The following is a 23033-nucleotide window of genomic DNA, read 5'->3' on the forward strand; positions in this document are numbered from 1 at the left end:
AGTATAAAAACGCCACACAACTCCAAGCGGTTGAACAGAACCACATTCCTTTGAATATTGTATACGGATTGAATAGTCTCCAGTTCCAGATACGCCGTGTTTCGTCTTTCTGCCATACTTTCCAAACATTTCCATAGCTCGCCCGGGCCATGATGAAAGCGCATCACTATTTCGTATCGCTCATATCTCTCGCCGGCCAAGCGCTTTCTATGACACACAAGATGCTGGAAACCTCCCGCACTATGAAACATACTTCCCTCGCCGAATCCTACGCGCACGCCCATCCTCCGACAGATAAGCGTACTATTGGTTTTGATCCAGCATTGCAGTACGTCTCTACAACGGGGCAACACGCTTTTGTTTCTCCTGGCCCCGGCGATTTTCGTGGTCCGTGTCCTGGTTTGAACGCCATGGCTAATCAGTTAAGACTACGCGTTGTTCCTCTACTAATTGCTACTAATCGTTTCATGCTCGGTAGTGGATACATTCCTCACAACGGAATCGCGACTATCGATCAATTGGTCAATGGCTCATACACCGGTGCATTATTTTCTATCCTTGACATTTATATTTATCCTAACGTTTGTACATAGTTTTTGGTATGGGCCGCGAGCTCGCCTTGTCTCTCGCTGTTTATGGTACTGTGATGGACGGTGACATTACCTTACTTTCTGTCTCAATCGGAGAAGGAAACAATTCCTTCCTTACTCAGAACGGACTGACCGGCTCGCACAACAATTTTGAGTCAGACGCCTCACCAATTAAAGGAGATCTCTTCCAATAGTGAGTATGCAGTTGTGTTTACTTACTGTAATTGTTTTACCTTCTTGTATCAGTGGTAATAACCACGACGTCCAAATGACCCAATTCTTTCAACTCTACAACCTCCAATCTAACGCCTCAGACCCATCTCAAGTCAATTACGATATTGATGTTCTTACGACCTTCCGCCTAGCCCGATTCCAACAATCCATCGACAATAACCCTTACTTTTTCAACGGTCCTATCACTGGTATACTCTTCCAGCCCGCTGCCTACCATTTCATCTATCGCTTGATGGCAAACAAGAGCGAGGAGTACCCCGAAGGAAGGTTAGATCGAGAGGTACTCAAGTCGTTTTATGGGATCACGGGCTCGGAGGAGGATGACTTTGTTTACGTGAGTCGCTGTGCGGAAGCCTATTAGTATAACAGGAGCTTATACATCCTTGTAGACTTCCGGGTACGAACGCATCCCGGACAACTGGTACAAGCGCGCCATAGGAGATGAATACGGAATAGTCTCACACTTCGATGAGTTATCCGGTATCGCCCTTGCTCATCCGAAATTTCTCTCTATTGGAGGCAATACAGGCCAGGTCGATTCCTTTACTGGTGTAGACTTGACGGATCTTACTGGAGGAGTGTATCATGCGAGCACGCTACTGGAAGGAAATAACTTGAAATGTTTTACGCTTCAGGCTATGATGATGCATTTTCCGATTGGTGCTACAGGGCCGCTGGAAGGTGTGTTGGACGAACTGGCTGATATGGCGGATCCATTGTTGCGTGCATGGGACTGCCCTGAACTGGAGAAGATAGACGAGAGTTTGCTGGAGAAGTTTCCAGGGTATTCGAGATACCCAGGGATGGAGATACGTGACTGAACGTCCTCCGAGACACAATGACTAGCTGTGCTATATATTCTTTTGTACCGATGTATCGTGTATTTCGTATTCAAACTTCTATGTTTTTCCTTGGAGTCTCTTTCACATCAGTTACTTGCGTCCTGTTATGATGGTCCGCAGACGATACTAAACGTTCTTTGCCCTCAGACCGTGCGATGCCAGCTGCCAGCTAGTCAGTGAGATACTAGGGTGTGTCCAGCAAGCGTTGCCCGATTCATCCACAAAAAGCAAAATGTACAGACTGATGTGTTCTCGTTCGTTGTTCGTTGGTGTTGGTTTTCTTTCATCAAACGTGTTTAGCGCTTAAAGTTGATCCACCTGCAACCCGGCGCCTAACGTCGTTTCCTTCTACTCAGAATGTCTGAGTGGACGCTCTCTCATTCATCCACAATTTTTCTCCGATTTTTATGACGTGCATTTCTCCATAAACGTTTGCAAGCAAGTTAGATCCAAATTGTCAATCGGTCTTGTGAATTCAGAATCATGAACTGGAATGAAATTATTTGCCTTCACTCGTCCCGGTGTCGACTCAAAATGCTAAAGTACTGAATACTGAGGCAGCACACTCTTGTGGCGCAAGGGACCAGCCAGAAGCCGAGGCACATCGTAGAAAGCCCAATATGACGAATGCAGCGCAAGGTATGGACGTCGGAAAAATGCAACTTGCGGTACTAGTACTACAGCATCCACTCCAACCGTCACCTTCGTTGCCGAACTAATCAGAACCCAAGCACATGAGTGCTATTCCTCAAAATTCTTGCGACACGGACATCTCGGGGGACGTGATCGACTGCAAATCTTCAGAGGCCCCATTTTGTGCTTCTAGTACAAGTCATTGTGAGTATAAAACTGCCGCACTGTAAGCTTGAAAAGAATCAATTGCTTCGAATATTGTATCTCGATTTGAAAATCCCCAATTTCCACTGTACAGTGTTTTTTTCCTGTCATACTTCCTCTGACGTTCTCACAGTGCGCCGCAATGAAAATACATTGCTGTTTCGTGTCGGTCGTGTTTTTCGCTGGGGAAGCACTATCCATCTGCCCAATGGCACACAAGATATTGGAAGCCAGGACTACGAACGATACTTCCCTCGCCGATGCCTACGCTATCGCCCATCCTCCAACTGATAAGCGTACTACTGTGAATTTTGATCCAACGTTGCAATACGTTTCCACAACGGGGCAACACGCGTTCATACCTCCTGGTCCAGGCGACTTTCGTGGTCCGTGTCCAGGCCTGAATGCTATGGCTAATCAGTCAGTCAAGCGACAGATTTTCCTCCAATTTCATGTTTGCTTATTATTATTTTACCTAATGCTCGGTAGTGGCTACATTCCTCGCAACGGAATCGCGACTATTGACCAATTCGTCGATGGAACCTACACAGGTACATGATTTGCTTATCCTTTCACCTTTATCCCAACGTTTTTGTCAGTTTTTGGCATGGGCCGCGACCTCGCCTTGATTCTCGCTACCTACGGTACTGTGTTCGATGGTGATATGTCCTCGCTCTCTTTCTCCATTGGGGAAGGAGATAATTCTATCCTTGGATCTCTTTTCCCTCAAAATGGGCTTACAGGCTCTCACAACAACTACGAGGCAGACGTGTCACCAATGAAAGGGGATTTATTCCAATAGTAAGTCTGCACTCAGAATCATCTCCGCATTTGTTTGATTTTCTTGTAGCAAGAATAATTATGACGTCCAGATGTCCCAATTTCGCCAACTCTATGATCTTCAGTCCAACGTCTCAGACCCATCTCAAGTTAACTATGATATCCCTCTCCTCACATCCTTCCGCGTATCGCGATTCCAGCAATCCATCGCAAATAATCCTTACTTTGTGAACGGTGTTTTCAGTGGCATAGCCGTCCAACCTGCTGCCTACCAATTCATTTATCGTTTCATGGCAAACAAGAGCGAGGAATACCCCGAAGGAAGGTTAGATCGTGAGGTGTTGAAGTCGTTTTATGCCATTTCAGGCTCAGAGGATCAATTTGTTTACGTGAGTCTATGCTGTCTCGACACCCTGTGTTTGGAACTTATATGCCATCGTTTGCAGACTTCCGGATATGAACGTATTCCGAACAACTGGTACAAACGCGCCATAGGAGATGAATATGGAATGGTTCCATTCGCCATTGAGCTGGGCCTCATCGCCCTCGCTCACCCGGAATTCCTGTCCATCGGAGGCAATACAGGTCAAGTCGATACTTTCACTGGTGTGAACTTGGCAGATCTTACCGGAGGAGTCTATGATGCGAGTACGCTGCTGGAAGGAAATAATTTGGGATGTTTTGTGCTTCAGGCTGCGGTCATGAATCTTCCGACCAGTGTTGCAGGGCTGTTGGAGGGTGTACTGAACGATCTGGCTGGAATAGTGAATCCTTTGTTGCAGGGATGGGATTGCCCCGAACTAGAGAACATAGACGAGAGCTTGCTTGAAAAATTTCCTGGGTATTCGAGGTCTTCAGGTGATGTAGGGGTATGATTAATACAGATGCTGTACCACTATTCCTTTGTGGCGAGTGTACCAAGGACAGTTGAAGCTTCTCCGTTTTTCCTTGGAGCTGAGTCTCACACATTAGCCGTATTAGTATTTTTTTGGGGTGATGGTCTGCAGAATACAATAAACATTTATTCACCTCCTGCGACGCCAGCTACCTACTAATCAGCGGTTTTTTAGGACCTTCGTAGATCCTTGTTTCATCATTGACTATGTAGTAGAAATGAAATCAGAAAGCGCGTTTAGCGCTTAATGACATAATTGGGGCTCGGAACGGTTCCCGATTCCTATGATGACAAAGCAGAACGATTTCATGTTCTCTCCTCCTCTCAACGTTGACAGATACTCTGCAAACGGTGAATGTGCATCTTAATACCTACGGAGCAGAAAATATTAGAGGCACATCGGCATCTTCTAATTGAATTCATCCTTCCGCAGTCGAAAGGATCTGATCAGCAAACTCTTTTACTCAGAAAGGATGTACTGTAATTGGCACGAATAAGATGTATTCAATGCTGCACCCAACACACACCGTAACATCTGTCTCCGGCACATTTACACGCGTTCTCCGTCAGAATCCCAGCCTTGGAGATATTTTCGAGTTAGAGCTAACGTGGGCATCTCGGGCACTAAATATTGCTAAATCTTCGAATGGGACTCCAGACGTGTCTGCGGTTTTTCGGTGGGCTTCTGCTTGTCATAACTTTCAAGTTGATTTTGAAAGGTTCAAAAGCTGGGACATAACTGGTTTCATTCGAACCCATTGTGTTTGAAGTCATTTCAAGTTTCTTGCTGGATAAACAACTCGCCGCGATGAAGACACTTCACTGTTCTGTGTCGCTAATTCTCCTCGCTGGCATGTGATCGCTATCTGTCCAATGGCGTCGAAAATTAGATCAGCGCGTTCCTCTCGAAATGATACCTACCACCAGGGATATCCACAATCGGCAGACAAACGTACTGCTAGTGTTGGTTTTGATGCTGCCTTGCAATATGTATCGACAACGGGCGTGCATGCTTTTGTCCCTCCTGGCTTAGGAGATTTTCGTGGTCCATGCCCTGGTTTGAATGCCATGGCTAACCAGTAAGCAAGGCTGATTGTCCGTTATATGATGCTTATACCTTGGCATCCTGCTAGCGGCTATATCCCTCACAACGGAATCGCGACTATTAATGAATTCATTCAGGGCACTTATGAAGGTATCGTTATATCATATCGTTGTTTTCTGAACATTCATCCCAACATCTTTGCACTTAGTTTTTGGCATGGGCAGAGATCTTGCGCTGTTCTTGGGCGTTTATGGTGTTGTAATGGACGGTGATGTTCTCTCGCTTTCTTTCTCTATTGGAAAGGGGGGAAACTCCATTCTTGGTCTCCTTCCTCAAAATGGACTCACAGGTTCGCACAACAATTACGAGGGAGATGTGTCCCCAACGAGAGGGGATTTATTTGAATAGTAAGTTGTGTACAATAATTTGCCCGTCCTTGTCTGATAATTCCCTGCAGTGATAATAATCACGAGGTTCAGATATCCCAGTTTCTCCAACTGTACAACCTACAGTCCAACGTCTCAGACCCGTCTCAAGTCAATTACGATATCGATCTGCTCACATCCTTCCGCCTATCCCGTTTCCAACAGTCCATCGATAAAAACCCATACTTTTTCAACGGACCTATCACTGGTGTACTCGTCCAGCCCGCCGCATATCAGTTCATTTTTCGCTTCATGGCGAACAAGAGTGACGAATATCCTGAAGGGAGGCTGAGTCGAGATGTACTCAAGTCGTTCTTCTCAATTACGGGAACGGAGCATGATTTCGTCTATGTAAGTGGCTTTTCGATGTGCAATTGGCTGGAGTGAGGATTATTCAATTGCCAAAGACTCCAGGGCAAGAACGCATTCCGGACAACTGGTACAAACGCGCCATCGGGGATGAATATGGATTACTTTCAGCTATCCTAGAGCTTACCACTATTGCCCTTGCTCATCCAGAATTCCTCTCCGTCGGTGGCAACACAGGCCAGGTCAATACTTTCGCTGGAGTCGATTTTGCGAATCTTACCGGAGGAGTATTCAGTACGAGTACCCTGTTGGAGGGAAACAATTTAGGATGCTTTGTGCTTCAGGCGGTAATGCTTCTCCCAATCGCAGGACTATTGGAGGGCGTACTCGACGAGCTGGTTGAGATGGTGAATCCATTGTTACAGGCATGGGACTGTCCCAAACTAACCCAGATGGATGTCAGCTTGTTGGAGAGGTTTCCAGGGTATTCGAGATATCCAGGGAATTGAATATTGGCGTCATTGAAACGGTATTCTATAATCGGCCGAAACTATTCCTTCATACGCGAACAAGCTTCCCTCTCTTGCTACATATTGCCGTACGCTCTTGTCAGATCCTAATATCGATTTTGAAAGCGCAGAAGAACGTGCTTCCTCTGCTCAGCTGATTTTCCAATGCTTCTACTCCGTGTGGAGCAGCCTAAGGGAAGGCAAAGTTTATTTTTACCGCTCTGTTACAAAAGGAGGTACATCTTTCCGTCACAGGATGGTCAAAGCAATGTTTCATAGTCAAAAGTTGATCAGAATATGGTATTCAAACTATGAATGACACTATAGGATATCGCTGACATAGTAGACAGGGTCCCATGAATCTTTTTGGAACAAATGAAGGCTGCTACTAACACAATAAGAGTGAAGAATATCCAAAGGGAGGCTAGATCGAAAGGTACTTCATTCCTTGTCACAGGCCCAGAGGATGCGTGCGTAGATTTTTCTTTATAGATAGATAGATACACCCGAAGGTGTGGTCCCAAAAACGGAACAGCCGGTCTTGAGGCTCTGGCGACAGACACCTCAACCCGTAAGGAGAAGGTCCAAGACCACGAGGCAGAGTATAGTAATATGATGCAAGGCCTTCGTCCTATTCAAGACTTCAGGATATGAACGAATTTTGGACAACTGGTACAAACGCGCCATCGGATTCAGCTATCTCAGAGCTTACCACTATTGCTCTTGCTCATCCAGAATTCCTCTTCATTGGAAGCAGGTGAATACTTTCACTGGAGTTGACTTCGCGGATCTATAATACTAGTACATTGCTGGAGGGAAACAACTTTTTTAGGGGGAGTGCTCAATGAGTTGGCTGGGATAGTGAATCTGTGTACATGGGACTGTGCCAACCTAGAGCAAATGAATGAGACCTTACTGAAAAAGTTTCCGGGGTATTTGAAAACAACATGATCCGCACTTTTTGGAGCCCTTTTTCCTACACTGGACGCTGACGACACACTAAGCCAATTGATTTTTGCCTTGTAAGAGTTTCTGCGTGAACTACCTAAGTTGTTGAACCTTCAAGTACACAAGTCAAGGGTGTAAACTGTACAGAGCGCAGAGTACTATCAAAAACCACCTCCGGTATGCCACTGCCGGTGAATAGTCGTGTAAAGGTGTGTCTGTCGTCATTCTAAAACTGAACATTTCAAATCCTGCAACTACAAGTATAAATGAAGAAGTAACTACAAAAGTCCGACTCAGATTAGCACAACTTCTTGGATCCCCCAACAATGGGAGAACGTCGAAGGTAAAGAGAATAAGAGATAGATCATATCATATCGCTCTTCTCGAGATTATCGCGGATAATCCCATCGTGCACTGGTATCATCGCGTCGGTCAGTGAGAACAACACCGGAAAGCAACAGAAAATACCTGTGACTACAAGGGCTGTTGTGGAATGAATATCCTGGGGATGCACACATATTAACGTTTATCACCAAGAAGATCTTTAAGACGACTCACTATGGCAGATGTTTCGTGGGAGATAAAGGACCGCGGCTTCGGGGAAAGCTTTTTCTGTATATGCTGAATCAGAGTACCGAAAACAGAAGCAACTGGGGAGAGATAACAAACATGGTATGTCTTGAACCGGTCTTTGAAATCTACCAGGAAGCAAAATCAGTAAATAACACTATGGATCATGATCAATTGAAGCCGAGATTTTGAGACTGACAAGGAAATAACGAAGATAGGAAAGAAACAATCACGATAATCAACTCACATTTCGTAACACTTTCCACTTCGTTAGGTGCATTGCCATAGCTTGGAACGAATTTCCGTACCTCGACTCCACTTTCTAATATTCGTCGCAAAATGTCCATCTTTCATTACCGGATATCAGCTTCGAAATGAAGAGCCAGCAAATGAGGACGCATGCATACCTTGTTGAAGAAGATGATTATATTGCAATTTGCGAGAAGGACATTTGAGCAGATCTCCTTCCATAATAATAATGAATCTTCCTGCGACGACAAACGGAATGGTTTTCATCTCGGCGGTATTCAAGGATTGCGCATATACGTACGAGCCGGTTAACACGAGGATCTTCTTCTAGCATCTGGTTAAACACCAAAGGCGCCAGAAACAGTATGGCATGTGCTGTCAGCAGACATGATGAGATGGATGACTATTACAAAACGTTAAGCTTACAATCATCGAAGAATGGAATCCAGGAATGACGCTGGGACCAGTGAGTATATTTCCTGAAGTGATTCGTAGCATAGGACAAAAAGGCTCACAGAGCTTCTTGCCCCGCTAACATCCGTGATGAAAAATTCATTTCCCTTCAGTCTAACTTGGTCAGATTCGGTGGCAGAGTCAGAGTCACATCTATCCGTAAAGAAAGAACAAACTTACTTGATTCGGCCACTAAGTGGTGCTCCTCCACTCCATCGGTCCTTACTCTGGCGCGGACGATATCAGCTACGTGATGATAACGTTGAAACAAAGAATGTTTACGCAAGTGTGAATATACACTTACAATCTGTGGGGCAATAAGAAGCTGATGCTATTCGTTCAACATCATCCAAGAAACTGAAAGGAGAATGGAACAGGTCAAGCAACGAGGCTGACGCAGCGAATTCTGTACAAATTACTCACAATCCAGGAGTATCCCGTAAATCCACTTCACGTTCCCCCAGAGCCCGCTGGACATCCGCATCTCTCCATAGAGAGTCGATATCGTCCTTCGATGCCTCTAGGAGTTGTATCAGGTTGCTTTTGATCGCGTTTTGAGCATTCGTTAGTTTTAAGTCTTGATGCACAGAGGCGGAGTCCCGAAATCCCAGTTTGGATTTCCAGCGGCTCCCTGCTGGAACACAGATTTCATGCGAAGGCCCGCCAGTAGCAAAAAACATCCTATTCAGATCGTTTTCCAGTGAAAGGAGGGGAGAAAGACCGAGGTGAATCCTCCGAAGCTTGTTACTATATGAAGAATTGGGGTGACTTCCGGGAGTTCGCGGGGGAGTAAGGAGAGATTGAACATTTGAATCAACGTCGTTGAGGATGTTCAAAAGCGTTCTGACTGAGCTGAATGAACTAAGTAAGTTGAAGAACAATCAGAGAGCCATCAGCAGACACACCTGATTAGGTTAAGTTGGATTATTGTTTTCCATAGATCTCTTTCCTTCTGAAACTGATGAGGCGTGAATGCCAGTTGGAAGTCTGTCACAAACGTAAGTAAATCCATGTGTATGGGACTGAGGCGCTCACTTTTGAGTACAGCGCTCTAGAAGAGAAGGGAGGAGGCTCAGGGTTCGCGTTGAAGGATTGGAGTGTATAATATTCCATACCTTGCCCGATTCAGCCTGGCCTACGCAAGGACAGTGTCGTGAGAGGAAAGACAAACCGACACAATCAACGACATACCCAAAAGCAGTATCCTGATCGCTCTTTTCCTTCTATCCAGATTCCTCTTTGTCTCCTGTAAATTTTCGTCGATTTGTCTGGAAACACGTTGCGCGTCTTGGAACGCTCGAGCTCGATGTACCCTTTCCTCCTCCGTTTCATTCGCTGGCACTTTGAACGCTACAATGAACGGGTTTTCGGATAATTCCATGCTGGCTCGTTGCTTTTGTTTGGATTTAAAGATAGCAACCATCCTCAGACGGCAGGAGAAAGTGAGAGCACAATGCTCTGAATGAAAGAGAGGTGGTCGTCATGTATGTCGGATTATAGCAAGCGATATGAATTGATTGATCCATCATCCCATGAGGCTTCTTCAGGGGCCGGATATTTGATGTATATCAATCCCCACATTCCCGGAACGCCCACCCAACGTAATCTGAACTTCGAAACCTTTCCAATTGTTCAGACCAATGAAGACTGTGGCGCCATGGGAGGCTATCGACCATGGCTGTTGAACGGATGAAATTTACATCATCTGGGAAGATTCAAAATACGGTCACCGGCGTATGCACTAGAACGGTAGATATAAGCCTAGAATGTCTGATTTCGGTAGGGACTGAGAACACAAGCAATACCTGGATTAGTTCTGCTCGATACTCATAGAGTAAAACAATTAAATGATACATGTGTACAAATCTTAGTTATGCTGCTGTGAAAATATTGAGCTAGGCATCATCATTCCCACCTGAATACAAGCTTCGGTGAAGTGCTTCTACCGGAAGAAGAAACAAGGCTCACAAGATAATTGGGCATGTCAACCTGTGAGACTACTGTTAGATTTTCCTATACAGATTCTCCCAGTCTATGTCCGAGAAATCACACACCACTTCATGCATCCTCAAATCTGCCGCCACGCTGCACAACATATAAGCTTCGACATGATCTAGTTTGTACTCTTGTTCAAGATACATGACCATATGGCGAACGGCTGAGCGTGCTGCTTCTCGAAGATCCGTTTCTACCCCTGTTGTACAATAGTACTTCTCATCGGATACGTTGATGGATGGCGTTCTGAAATGAGGAGTTTTGGTATATGGTCTGTCCTTCAAGACGCTAAAACGGAGTTCCGCAACAATGGGAGTTTCGATAGCCGTGCCTATCGGTTTGAAGCGCCGTCAATTGTAAAATATTGTATCGAAAATTGAAAATATACGTACCACAGACCTCTAAAAATGAGCAACAGTAAGCAAGATGACTCATATCATGATAGGGATTGAAGATGCACCTCCGTCTCCTTGAGCAGCATGACCGTCCTAAGCAAGGACTCAGTCACAAGCTACGGCTTGAGCTAATGAAGACCTACACCCATCGAAAATAGTGCACCTTCGACCTCTATTGGTAGATATAAGGTTGCACCAGCAGTGACATGTCTCGTATCGATGTTGCCGCCAGTGTTGTATGGTGGAATCGTGGAAAAAGGGCCCTTCTCCTTCCGCGCAACCCCCATTTCACCAGCAAAAGGGTTCAAAGGGATTTTGATACCCTTCGCCTCATCAAAATATGCAAACCCTTCTTTCTTGTTGAGCTTCCAAATCTTCAGAGCGGGCTCAAGAAATTCATCGTTTAGTAAACCGAAGCCAGGTATACAGGCAGTCCATCCCCAGTCGGCTGTTTCTATTGAGAGCACTTCTACTTTGAGTGTATCTCCTGGTTGAGCACCTTCGACGAAGATTGGTCCGTTAACTTGGTCAAGGTTAGAAAAAACGAGCGAAGCCACGCTGGTGACAGTAGTTTCTGGGTTAATTTGACCATTGGAGGCGTCCAAGCAGTCAAATTTGACTGTGTCGCCTGATTTGACTCGTAGTATCGGCTGAATGCTTTTCAATCTGGCAATTAGAAACAAAGTCGAGTCTAAAATTGCATGAATGAACTTTGCCTATTATCCCAAACGAGGTGAGATTGGTTTCTAGATACTGAATGTATAGACATATCCTGAGCTTGACTTTGCTTTGCTGGTGGAAGTCGATGGAAGGACTTTGACTTATTTAATCATGAGAAGAGAATAATATCAACTTGAACCGGATGCCGGGACGATGATAATCCGGCGTGATTAACTAACTTCCTCTGCTTTCTCAGACCTCTCTTTTCGCTCACCACTAAACTACATCTCTGAGTCTGGACTTGATTAATGCCGGGTTCCCTAATATCCTGATATCAAAGTTTAGATTCGGTGAAAAGTTCCCAATTAGTGCATTCGGAGCTCCGTATGTACAACGGGATTGAACAAGGATAATGCTTGAAGATGCACAGTGCTTCTGGACGAGATCTCTGGTTGAGGAAAGAACAATCCACAGCATTGGAGATTCACACCAACGTGAACATGGGTACGAAAGTTTTATGATATTATATTAGAGAACGTACAACAGCAAATGGGAAAGCGTTATAGTAACGACTACTCACCATAACATGCTCTCCAAACTCTTCAGCTTGGAATTTTGAGAGGATAATATCTCCTCTGCAAGTTGATTCAGATCAATCACAACTTTTCCGAGCATCTTGCCATCTGTCACCAATGTACGCTAATGTTTTCATTTTCGATCGGGCTGGAAGCACATTAGTTCAAGACAGTGACCAACAAGCGCAACAGGATCCAATGGAATAGATCTTGGGACGGTGAAGTAGGACATTACTGTAAGTTTGGGACATTCGTAGTAACTCAATGTCGCGATTCTCGACACCTTACTGCTTGCGGAGTAAACTTTTGACGCTTTCAAAAATCAATCACATTATCGGAAGAAATGCATACAGATCCTACGAAAGCTTTGCAGGATGCACCGTGTCTAGATCTTGCCTCCATTTCGCTGTACGTTCTTCGCTATCCCCATGGGCTGACACCACCAGTAGTACACGGAGATTCACGAGGCGCAAACATTCTTGTGGCATCAAATTGAGGACCTCAGCCAGTCGCCGGGTTGTTGCCTCTTGAATTTTAGCCTTGCGCTTGTTGCAGCAATGCAAACATTGACTAGTACCACGGAACTTCGAGGATCATCTCTGTAGATGGTCCCAGAGCTTAAAGATCACAGCTCATTTGCGGATCGCAGCTCAAGATACGACAGGCCAGCGAGATACTATGTAGTACATATGTCCATTTGCATGTACGGTGCTTCGCGCCACGCGTCGATCGTATGTTCCTCCTCCTAAGCTTGGAGAACTTTGTCACTATAGAACAGAGCTGATTGTGTTTGAAACAGATAATAACTGAACAACCTCCATTCTCCGCTCAACCTCTGACTGACGTGTCAATTATCATACACTACATCGTCCAGGCAGCGCTTGGGGTTTTCAAGAACTCTGGGACTTCTTTCAGCGATGTTGGGCACACGACCCGCGAGATAGAGTTTCGGCCAACTTAATTCGTTCTGGGCTGCAGTCAATTTGTGGTTCTCAAAGGAGCATCCTTCCATAGTGGTAAGCGGGTGATGAAATATTGACACCTGAATTCTTGTATTTGAGCCCGAGACGAGACGAGGCAGGCTAGCGAGCGTAGGTCGATATCGTAGTATAATGTAGACCATGATGGAGTGAATTCATTTTACTGTTACGAGAAGCGGTATTGAGTGAGACAGCAACGATGAGAAGATACTTGTGCACAATTGAACCCACTTTGACAGGTCCTCCTTCTTGATCAAATCTATCAGGTATGGACCATCCGCCGGTACCTGGAAACCAAGATAAAGTTTCTCCCGGAAGAGCAGGGATAGGAAGGGATTCAGGCGAAGGAACGCTTTCGACTGGCTTTCGAACCCCCCAAGTTCTCGTTCCCTAGAGGATAACGAAATGAATGCGGAGCCTCTGAGAAAGCCAGCTTCACCAGACGTGAGAAATCGATTGTGATAGATTCGACCGAAATGCCTCGTCAGCGTAGCAGAGTTTGAAGACGGTCAGGGTTTCCGGGACGTGGACGACTGGCTGCGGTTGATTTTTGTTTGATGTGGAAAGATGATGATCTGAGGCAAGACCTGGCAATGATTGGTACTCCAATAGTCGTCCGTTCTTGTTTCCAGAGTCGACAATCTTTGGAATGTCAGGCGCAACCATCATTGAGACAGCGAGGAATGTAGCTGTTGGAAGAATCAGGAGAGACGCAGGAGAACTCGTTGATATTTGAACGACGTTGGTTTCGGGAATGGAGAAGGGCGGAATCGGGGTAACGTTGATTGCCGAGATTGGTGCTTATCAGATAAAATTTCATCACCGGTGCAGTACTCAAGTTATTCGAACGCTACTTGCCCTTCAGATTTGTTCTGCTGGCGGGGTCAATCCGATGACTATTTATGAAATGAAGACGGTCGTCGTTCTCGGCGGTGCTTATGCTGGTACGTTCTTGTAACTCTCCGTAGAATCTGCTTTATTTAGGACACTTATCAGGCGCTCGGACTGTTCAAGTACTGTCAAAGGGACTCCCGGAAGGATGGAGAATTGTGTTGGTAGATAGAAACACGTACGCTATCTTTACTCTCTTCGACTCTTTTTCTTGCTCACCTACTTGTCTGGTAGACATATCAATCGTAAGCGACGTTCCCCGCCTGGATAGCGGTATACTTATCCGTTCATCCCAAGACGTATATGTATTCCCAAGACTCGCAATCCTGCCTGGACATGAGCATAAAGGATGTACGTTATCCATGACATCTACAGCTTTTACCCGACTCATCTTTTTCCAGTCATTCCCTTCTCCAGACTTTTAGATCCAACCCGGCACCAAGACTTATGTTTACACGCCTCAGTTAGATCGGTGCATTCTTCCTACGTCGTACTGGATAAATCTTTCCCCGAAAGAGGCGTACCCACTCCGGAATTACGGTTCGACTATCTCGTCTACGCTTTAGGTAGCAGACTTCCTGCTCCGTTGGATCTGTGGGGCTCGTCTCCAGAGTCAGGCATAGCATCCCACAAAGATGCAGTAGTTTTCAAGCCGTACGCTGGTACGAAACAGGAGGGAATTTCATGGCTGAAGACGCATCAAGAGGTGATCAAGAGCTCGGATAGCATATTGGTAGTTGGTGGTGGTGCATTGGGCATCCGTAAGTCTTTCGTGTACCCTGTCTCTCATTCCGTTAAATGACCTTATGTTGTTCCACCACATATATAGAATTTGCAACAGACATCTCGGCAATATATCCTAACAAGACGATAACTTTGCTTCACTCTCGCCATCGGTTACTTCCAAGGTTCGATGAGAAGATGCATACGGAAAGTACGCTAGCTTCCGAATGATATCATCCTGTTAGACAGACTCACTATTGTGGATAGTCATGGACACCCTTCTGGCCTCTAACATCCAAGTCATTCTTGGCGAACGGCTGGACATGCAGTCTATCTTATTTGATGACGCGATCAAGCTGAACAAACTAGGACAACGTGTGGCTAGAACGCTGCAAGGACGGGAGGTAGCTGCTGATCTCATTGTATGTTCACTCCGCCTTACTTTCTGTCCCATTGTACATGATCCTGAACCTTTCATAGCTTTTATGTACCGGCCAAAAACCCAATACCCATTTCCTATCCGCGATGGATCCTCGTTGTGTTAACCCCCATGACGGACTTGCGCATGTGATTCGGACAATGCAGCTTGGCGTCGTCCTGTCTACGTCTCCTCCTACCCTTTCGAATTTCACTTCGGAGTCCTCAACTCCATCACCTTCATGGTCTGCGTCCACTTCGACATTTAGTACTTCAAGCCTACTTTCCCCAGAACAGGAGCTTGAAAATGCTCTAGCCCAAGTCGCATTAGCTGAAAAGAATGTCGGGATCGAGGAACCGTTATCCGGACTTTCGATATCCGAAGAAGACGACGATGTACTCGACTCAAACCTGGATGGGGAAGATGGCGCGGAACTTTCGACCCCGTATCCGAATATATTCGTCGCTGGAGACGCTGCAAATGCGTTTGGTGCAATTCCCGCTGGACATACTGCCTATTATCAGGTAATTCTCGATCTCGCATTTCTTTAATTACTTAAACTTCGGTTATAGGGAGAAGTGGCCGCAAGGAACATCTTGCGGCTTATACAACGTTCAGAGTGTCCTTTGAAAATTCCGCAATATGAGGGCGTTCTCGTGACGGAGGAAGAAGAAGAGCGTTTAGAACATTACGCCCCAGGATTACCCGCTATCAAAATCTCATTGGGCTTGGTATGTTGATGTCGACGTCAAAATTTTCCTCACTCAGTCTTGTTCCCTCCTGTTTAGACAAAGTCCGCATATCAAGCTAATGGGGTAGTGCGGACTGCGGATGACGGGGTACCAGACTTGAATGCGGCCGCGATATGGGGGTACTTTGGGTATGAGGTGGAGAAGGAAGAAGATATGTATGCATAAGAAAAAGCGAGTTCAACCACGTCTATCTAAAGCACGGATAGGCTTACTTAGTATATCAAAGTAAATAACTAAAGCCACTGAATATTCTATAATCTCACTGACAACTATGTACAAGTTACCACTGAAGCATCGGTGTATTCTTCTTGACTTACATGTTCCAGAGGTTATTGATATCAAGGAATCGGTATAACTAGTGGCCCGCTTTTGATCATGTGTATGTACCAAGGGCCGAAATCGCCTTGTCCAAGCTATGTATATTAAGTCTGACTCTTGCTTTCCGTACCAACACTCAGATCAAATCATACGGGTGCACGAACAAGCATTTTCTACTGTAGTTAGTGGGCGTATTTAAGATTTCATAGGACCGTGTCGGTTTTCCCTTCCTTTCCTTCCTAGTCTACTCTTTTTTGTTGGTTTGTTTGTTTTGATCTCTCTTTGCATACAGCTCGTTGAAAGCATCTAGGCTCCCTTGCAGTAGATTCTCTTTTTGACTGAACTCCAACACATTCTTGACAAACGAAGCTTCGTCCTTCCCAACTTCGACACCCCAGAATTTTTCCAAGAAGGGCCCAGGATCTTTACCGTCTGTCCTCAAAAACAGGTTTGGGAGAGTTATTAAGTTTTCTGCGGGGTATCTGTCCTCGTAGTAGGGCGCCGAGTAACCCCTGAGTTTTTTATTGGCTTCGTCATCAGGTTTCCAGGCTTTGGAGACCCACTCCTTGTCAAAGACGAGTGCCCAGTCGTTGGAAGCTGGTTTCTTATCCTTAATGTAGACCGCGATTGGGAGAAGTTTCTTCCATCTCCGACGAGCTAAATTATGAACCGGATCAAAATTTCGGAACGATCGATATGATTAATGATGGCACTAACCGTTATTATATCGTTTAGCAATAGCTGCAGTGTTGTCATTGGAGCCGTTGGCATTCTCAATTGTGAGGGGTCGCACTGCAATGGTACCTGGAGACTCGCCGGGCTTGCTTATGGCTAAAGGAGAAGCAACCACCAAGGCGAGGAAAAAGCAGGCGACAAAGAGCCTGGAGAATGATGGGAGAGCGAGCATTTTCGTAAATAGGACCAAAACGCGATTTGCGTAAAGGAGAATGTGATAAGAATCGAGTCGGGAAAAAGCTTTTCAACAAGAATCTTGGTCAACGACGACGTTACGCATGACGAAGAAAATTCTATAACTCACTAGTTCGTAATCGTCAGGCTCCCCCAGAGAAATCCAACCAGCAGATTTCGAGGTGAATAGCCCTTCGTAAGGATTTAATGTCTCCTAAGATGAAAAGTTAACAGGTCAGACTCATGGATTGTTATAGAGGCGGATCAAGTATGGCAATACGATAGGTACAGTACAGTAAACAAGGAGGGAAGTGCAATAGGCAGACGAAGGATGAGAACAACTTCTGAGGAGGCCCAAAGAAAAAGGAAGGAGGGACCGACGCTTACAGAAAAAAAAAACTCCAACGACCAGCGTTGACAATGATGGTGGTGATTACAGTTCAAGAGCCGAAACTGATGAGTTTTTATAACTGGCTTTTGGACCGTCGGACAAATTTTCAAGCCAAAGACTTTGATGGAGACACGTTTTGATACGCAGTCACAGTGCCACAGAGTCCAGAAGACATGCGAGTCTGTATTCCTATTGCTAGTTATGACTCTGGAACATACTATCTACCTTCCTTAGTACTATCACGGTCAGGTCATGGTATCACCGGGTGCATGCAGCTATCCTAGTATCCGATGTAAAAAGCTGCGGGTCGTGGATTATAGAGGCGAAATTTGAAGCGAAGGACTGTGTCTGATCCTCATTGATATGGTCTGACTTGAGATGGAGGGGTAACCTTGTATGAGACCAGAGAGAGAGACTCGGATAAATTACATGCGTCTCGGACTGTATAAATCTGCGTTTACTTGGACTTGAAAGGATTCTTGTGACTAATGGCTGGTTTTTCAAGTTGGGACAGGTTGGGACTACTAGAATTGGTGTGAGCATAGTGTCTGATCCGCCATTCGAAATATTCCGGCGCACACAAAGTAGACCAACACCGGCGACTAGGGAGGAAACAGAATGAGCGTAAGAGAGCATTTGGGTGAAAAAGTCACAAATTATGATGAAGATACCTTGAACGTGGCCGGAGACGTAAATGTCCATATCTATGAAATCGTTTGAGTTTTTGAGATCTGTACCGACTCCGTAGTAGAAGCAATGTAGTATTCCAGTGAGCCTAGGAGATATATAGCTATATATAGCAATTTTGATTGCTTTCTGATGACAATTGCGCAACGGCAAGTTGAAGTAGGTTGAAGTGCTAAAGGGATGATTGGAGTCTGGACGCGTCGTTTCCAGAAACTGCCGGTAACTGTACCTTATGATGTAAATCCCCAAAGTGGCAACGGTGGCAATGCACGTCCGTGCGCAGCCATATCCTGAACTTACGATGGGCGGTGATTTCTGCTAAATTAACTTTCATTTCTATCCTTCATCTCTATCCCTAACCCAAGATTGTGCACACATAACAATAAAACTTTATGGCCTCGTTTCTGAAAAGAGTGATCCATGACGCTGAAGAAGGATTGAAGCACACTGAGGATCAAATTGCTGGTAAGATTCGGTATTCGTTTTTGGCTCCTTATCTTTCACTGAACAATTCCAGGTTTCCTCAATCCTAATCGCCGCCACGACGACCCAGAAGAGAAGGCAGCTGATGCTCTCAGAGCTGAAATCAACGCCAGCCATCGATTTGACTCTTTTGCTGAAGAACGTTCAGGAAACGTCGTTAAATGGCATGTTGATGGTCACGATTATATGTGGGCTGTATCCGAGATGCTGGACAATGCGAAGGAGTGTATATTCATTCTTGATTGGTGGTTGACCCCTGAGCTTTATCTGCGCCGACCTCCTGCGAAGCATCCTGAATGGAGGTTAGACAAAGTTCTTAAGCGGAAAGCCGAACAGGGTGTTAAGGTGTACGTCGTGGTTTACAAGGAAGTAACCCAAACCATGAGTATGAGTTCGAAGCATACCAAGGTGAATTTTCTTCGTATAGTCTTGTCGTGTGCTCACTTATAATCTTCTGTGTTCAGGCTGCGCTAGAACAATTAAACCCAGCGGGCACTCATTACATCCAGTGCATGCGGCACCCAGACCACATCGGAGCCAAGGACACCGTCGAATTTTGGAGTCATCACGAAAAAGTCGTCGTAGTCGACAACCATTACGCTTGTATCGGTGGTCTGGATTTGTGTTTCGGAAGGTGCGCTCATCATCATCTCCATCATGTAACATCATCTCACATTATCGGCGGTATTCTTTTCCCGCTTTTCTTTGCCCAGATGGGACACACATAATCATCCTCTCGCTGACGTTCATCCCACGCACTGGTACAAGACACTGTTCCCAGGTCAAGATTACAATAACGCACGGATCATGGATTTCCAGTCTGTCGGGGATTATGCTAGCAACCAACTGAACATTCTGGAAAGCGCAAGGATGCCATGGCATGATGTTAGTTCCAAGTTTGTGTTTGTCTTATTCATTTAGACTAATTCTCTACGAAGGTCCATATGTCTCTTTCTGGTCCCGTCGTTCTTGACATTGTCCAGCACTTTGTTGAGCGGTGGAATGAAATTAAGAAGAGGAAGTATCGTAACAATGAGTCAGCCTCCTTAAAATAACTCACATTTATGCTCTCCAAACGCTTACCTATCTGTGTTGTTAGTGCCTTTGACTGGCTCGCTTTCCCTCATAACGTCGAAAATGCGCCGAACGAGTCTGTTGCGCGTCACCCCCACCGCGAGGCTTGGCATGCAATGGGAAGAAAGTACAAGCAGCGATGGCACGATTGGCTGGGAGGTTAGTCAATACGCTATAATTTCGCATTCCTCTCGTGAACTTATTGCGTCAATTTACTTCTTGAAAAATATAAGATCAAGGCCAAGGACAGAATCAAGACCCGTCCAACGATGAAACGTATTACCAACGTCCGATACCTGCGACAATGCGTGTTCAAGCTGTACGGAGTGTGAGCGATTGGAGTCATGGAGTGTTAACGGAACATAGTATTCAGAATGCTTGTGAGTGTCGAAGTCTGCTCTCTTTAAGCCTATTGATAATTCATTATTTATCAGACATTCAACTAATCAACGAATCAAACCACTACATATACATCGAGAACCAGTTTTTGTAAGTGCGGTTTCCTGCGCCTCAAATTAATCCCCAATTTCTTCCAATTCTCAATGTATTCACTGACTTCCACCTCGAATCCACTAGCATCTCTGCAACGAAGAAGGGCGACGTTGTCACCAACCAGATTGCCGGTGCTCTTGCGAATAGAGTAATTAGAGCTGCGAGGGAGGGAAGGAACTTCAAGGCTAGTCTATCCGCTGCAATAAGCGCAAATCCGTTCTGATTCGCTATCATTCGTCACTAGATCGTTGTCGTTATTCCCGAAGTACCCGCATTCTCTGGCAACATCAAAGACGAATCATCTCTCAAAATCATTATGGCTGCTCAGTATCGTACAATAAACCGGGGCGGAGCGTCTATTTACGAGACCATCAGGAAGGCAGGGTATGAGCCCATGGATTATATCAGGTTCTACCATTTGAGGGCCTATGACCGAATTAATGCCCCCCAACGTAAGTTGTTGCTCATTGTTCTCCCTTGACCAGACATGTATAGTCATGCCATTTCTGTTACAGCATCCTACCTCGAGCGCATCGAACAAGACTCCGGCGTCTCCTTCCACCAAGCGCAAGTAGCTCTGGCCCGTCAATGGCTCGGTTCCCAAGCCACCTCCGCCACCGATACCGGTCCGGTCAAAGTAACCATCAAATCCCCTGAAGTAACCAAAGAAGGCGTGGTTATCACAGAGAAGACGCCTGTGAAGGAAGAAGCCGTCGCCGTCCCGGAGACGGAGGAGGAGGCGAAGCAGATCATTAGGAGGTTTGAGAGAGCTGCGGAAGCGGTTAGAGGAGATGAGGATGTTTCGGATAATGTTGTCCAGCATATGTTGAATGATAAAACGGGGCTGGAGCAGGAGAAGTGGCTGGGGAGTGAGCAGGAGGAGTTTGATGCGTGAGTTTGATTGGAATTGAATCCCGGTGCTGGTAGAATGTAAAGCTGACTGCCTTCTTTTGAAAAGATATGTGTCGGAACTGGTGTATATCCATTCCAAGCTGATGATTGTAGATGACAGAAGGGTGATTGTAAGTATCCCTTAATGATACCTTTATCGTCCTTTGTGTCAAAATTGGCTTCTCATTTTTAGATGGGTTCTGCAAATTTGAATGACCGAAGTCAAAAGGTGACTTCGCATCTGTGGAATTGACATATTGTTTACCCGAACCCATTTTTACAGGGGGATGGCGATTCCGAAATCGCTCTCGTCGTAGAAGACACTGACCTCGTGCAGTCGACGATGGACGGAGAACCGTACATGGCTTCGAGGTTTGCGGCGTCATTGAGAAGGCAAATGTACAAGGGTAAGTATGTTTCTCAAACAAGGATGTATCTCTAGCTTAATGACTTCCCTTACGCAGAGCACCTCGGCCTCATCCCTCCCCAGGACGCCGACATGGATGATGACCACCCCACACCCTACATGCGTCCCGCACCCTACCCGAATCCCGATCGACTCAATTCTCAAGAAGACCAGATGGTCGCTGATCCTCTTTCGACCGACACGATCAACCTGTGGACTGATACTGCGAGACAAAATAGGGAGATCTTCACAGAGGTGTTCAGACCAGTTCCGAGTAATTTGGTGAGGGACTGGGCGGGGTATGATGTGAGTCCAAATCACTTCCTTGGTACTGTAGCTCTCGTTTTGATTGTTTCGCTTCTTACTTTTAGCGATATGTACCGAAAACCAAGACTGGGCATCTCGTGCCAGATATTCCGCTCCAACGAGTGAAGGACCGATTGTCGAAAGTAAAAGGCGCGTTGGTGGAAGCTCCGATCGTAAGCCTTTTTCGTTCTTGCTACTTATCTGTCACGTTGAAATTTTCTATAACAACTATCAGGATTTCCTAATTGATGACAAGGGCTTCGTCGAAGGTCCTGATTGGGCGGGGCTAAACCCGACGCTGCCGATTTACATTTAGATGATATGTCAGAGATTGCTAGCGATTAGGATTTAGCGGAGTGTATCTATTACAGTGAGAGTAAAGTATGAGGAATCTATCTGGATCATCGATATGTACCATCTACACATGTAAGTTACATAAAGTGTACTGCAGTTCAAAATGTGAATCCTGTACATAAGGCTAGGTGATGGCTGCTGCTTCATAAACAAAGATGAGGTCTATTATAGAGTATGGCGATGATAACTCTAGTACCAAGCACTGAAGCAGCCTGAAGCACTTCGGAGAGCTTGTGACCTATTGTAGTCATGCTGGTTCGGTACGTCCGTGTTTTGTGTTTGGCGATGTCGATTACTAGAATACGCTTATCTGACAATCACCTTCTGGTACGTTCTCAGTCTGTTTCGGACAATATCCTCATATGCTTAAACTTGCCTTATCAGTCCTTGTTGTATCGTAACTCTTACATTGAAGAGAATGTTCTTCTTGTCGCACATGATTGTGATAATCATCGTCTTCGCTGCACTCCTCCTCTCTGGTGGCTTCTAAAGCTTCTTCTAGACAACGGTTAGTTGTTTCCACATTTTGCCTGCCACTCTGAGTCAGTTGCTAAATCTGCACCTAGGTCCTTTCTTTAAATCCCTGATACAACTCATGAGGTTAGTAAGCAGCGAGGGTAAATCGGTGCATGCCAGCCCCGTAGGTG

General features: G+C 45.6%; 8 protein-coding genes across 8 annotated transcripts; 5 read left to right on the plus strand and 3 right to left on the minus strand.

Annotated features, from left to right (window-relative positions):
* Positions 1-209: 209 nt before the first annotated feature.
* On the plus strand, positions 210-1645 carry C8R40DRAFT_1177594 (Chloroperoxidase; the record flags this gene model as incomplete). The annotated part of the gene is made up of 4 exons (XM_046232707.1): positions 210-540; positions 594-783; positions 837-1158; positions 1214-1645. The coding sequence occupies 4 exons, from the start codon at positions 210-212 to the stop codon at positions 1643-1645; spliced, it is 1275 nt and encodes a 424-aa protein (XP_046079735.1).
* A 1066-nt stretch (positions 1646-2711) lies between these two features.
* Positions 2712-4158, plus strand: C8R40DRAFT_1177595 (Chloroperoxidase; the record flags this gene model as incomplete). Its single annotated transcript, XM_046232708.1, has 5 exons — positions 2712-2923; positions 2993-3054; positions 3103-3304; positions 3354-3672; positions 3730-4158. The coding sequence occupies 5 exons, from the start codon at positions 2712-2714 to the stop codon at positions 4156-4158; spliced, it is 1224 nt and encodes a 407-aa protein (XP_046079736.1).
* A 757-nt stretch (positions 4159-4915) lies between these two features.
* On the plus strand, positions 4916-6847 carry C8R40DRAFT_818150 (Chloroperoxidase). Its single transcript, XM_046236328.1, has 6 exons — positions 4916-5257; positions 5312-5373; positions 5432-5630; positions 5681-5999; positions 6056-6766; positions 6817-6847. Exons 1-5 carry the CDS (start codon positions 5052-5054, stop codon positions 6464-6466), a joined length of 1197 nt encoding a protein of 398 aa, XP_046079737.1. The 5' UTR covers positions 4916-5051; the 3' UTR covers positions 6467-6766; positions 6817-6847.
* Positions 6848-7933: 1086 nt separating this feature from the next.
* Positions 7934-10109, minus strand: C8R40DRAFT_1061517 (guanine nucleotide binding protein, alpha subunit; the record flags this gene model as incomplete). Its single annotated transcript, XM_046225428.1, has 12 exons — positions 7934-8026; positions 8084-8112; positions 8232-8331; positions 8392-8472; positions 8535-8608; positions 8660-8690; positions 8749-8800; positions 8863-8932; positions 8991-9043; positions 9110-9538; positions 9592-9673; positions 9854-10109. The coding sequence occupies 12 exons, from the start codon at positions 10107-10109 to the stop codon at positions 7934-7936; spliced, it is 1350 nt and encodes a 449-aa protein (XP_046079738.1).
* Positions 10110-10553: 444 nt separating this feature from the next.
* On the minus strand, positions 10554-11845 carry C8R40DRAFT_1163911 (Formamidase; the record flags this gene model as incomplete). Its single annotated transcript, XM_046230422.1, has 6 exons — positions 10554-10601; positions 10655-10675; positions 10741-11012; positions 11142-11169; positions 11220-11733; positions 11793-11845. The coding sequence occupies 6 exons, from the start codon at positions 11843-11845 to the stop codon at positions 10554-10556; spliced, it is 936 nt and encodes a 311-aa protein (XP_046079739.1).
* A 2353-nt stretch (positions 11846-14198) lies between these two features.
* Positions 14199-16240, plus strand: C8R40DRAFT_1163912 (uncharacterized protein; the record flags this gene model as incomplete). Its single annotated transcript, XM_046230423.1, has 10 exons — positions 14199-14235; positions 14288-14360; positions 14417-14427; positions 14480-14533; positions 14584-14943; positions 15012-15116; positions 15173-15327; positions 15386-15847; positions 15896-16054; positions 16112-16240. The coding sequence occupies 10 exons, from the start codon at positions 14199-14201 to the stop codon at positions 16238-16240; spliced, it is 1545 nt and encodes a 514-aa protein (XP_046079740.1).
* Positions 16241-16637: 397 nt separating this feature from the next.
* C8R40DRAFT_1074692 (uncharacterized protein) lies at positions 16638-17300 on the minus strand (the record flags this gene model as incomplete). The annotated part of the gene is made up of 2 exons (XM_046226750.1): positions 16638-17050; positions 17111-17300. The coding sequence occupies 2 exons, from the start codon at positions 17298-17300 to the stop codon at positions 16638-16640; spliced, it is 603 nt and encodes a 200-aa protein (XP_046079741.1).
* A 1351-nt stretch (positions 17301-18651) lies between these two features.
* C8R40DRAFT_1275176 (uncharacterized protein) lies at positions 18652-22486 on the plus strand. The gene is made up of 17 exons (XM_046234110.1): positions 18652-18845; positions 18898-19271; positions 19328-19497; positions 19577-19748; positions 19802-19899; positions 19963-20096; positions 20171-20317; positions 20372-20426; positions 20514-20613; positions 20674-20881; positions 20945-21320; positions 21388-21451; positions 21514-21549; positions 21604-21727; positions 21785-22032; positions 22098-22205; positions 22268-22486. Exons 1-17 carry the CDS (start codon positions 18773-18775, stop codon positions 22346-22348), a joined length of 2568 nt encoding a protein of 855 aa, XP_046079742.1. The 5' UTR covers positions 18652-18772; the 3' UTR covers positions 22349-22486.
* Positions 22487-23033: the final 547 nt, after the last annotated feature.

This window comes from Lentinula edodes, assembly GCF_021015755.1.
Source record: "Lentinula edodes strain Le(Bin) 0899 ss11 chromosome Unknown C8R40scaffold_66, whole genome shotgun sequence".
Lineage (NCBI taxonomy): Eukaryota > Fungi > Basidiomycota > Agaricomycetes > Agaricales > Omphalotaceae > Lentinula > Lentinula edodes.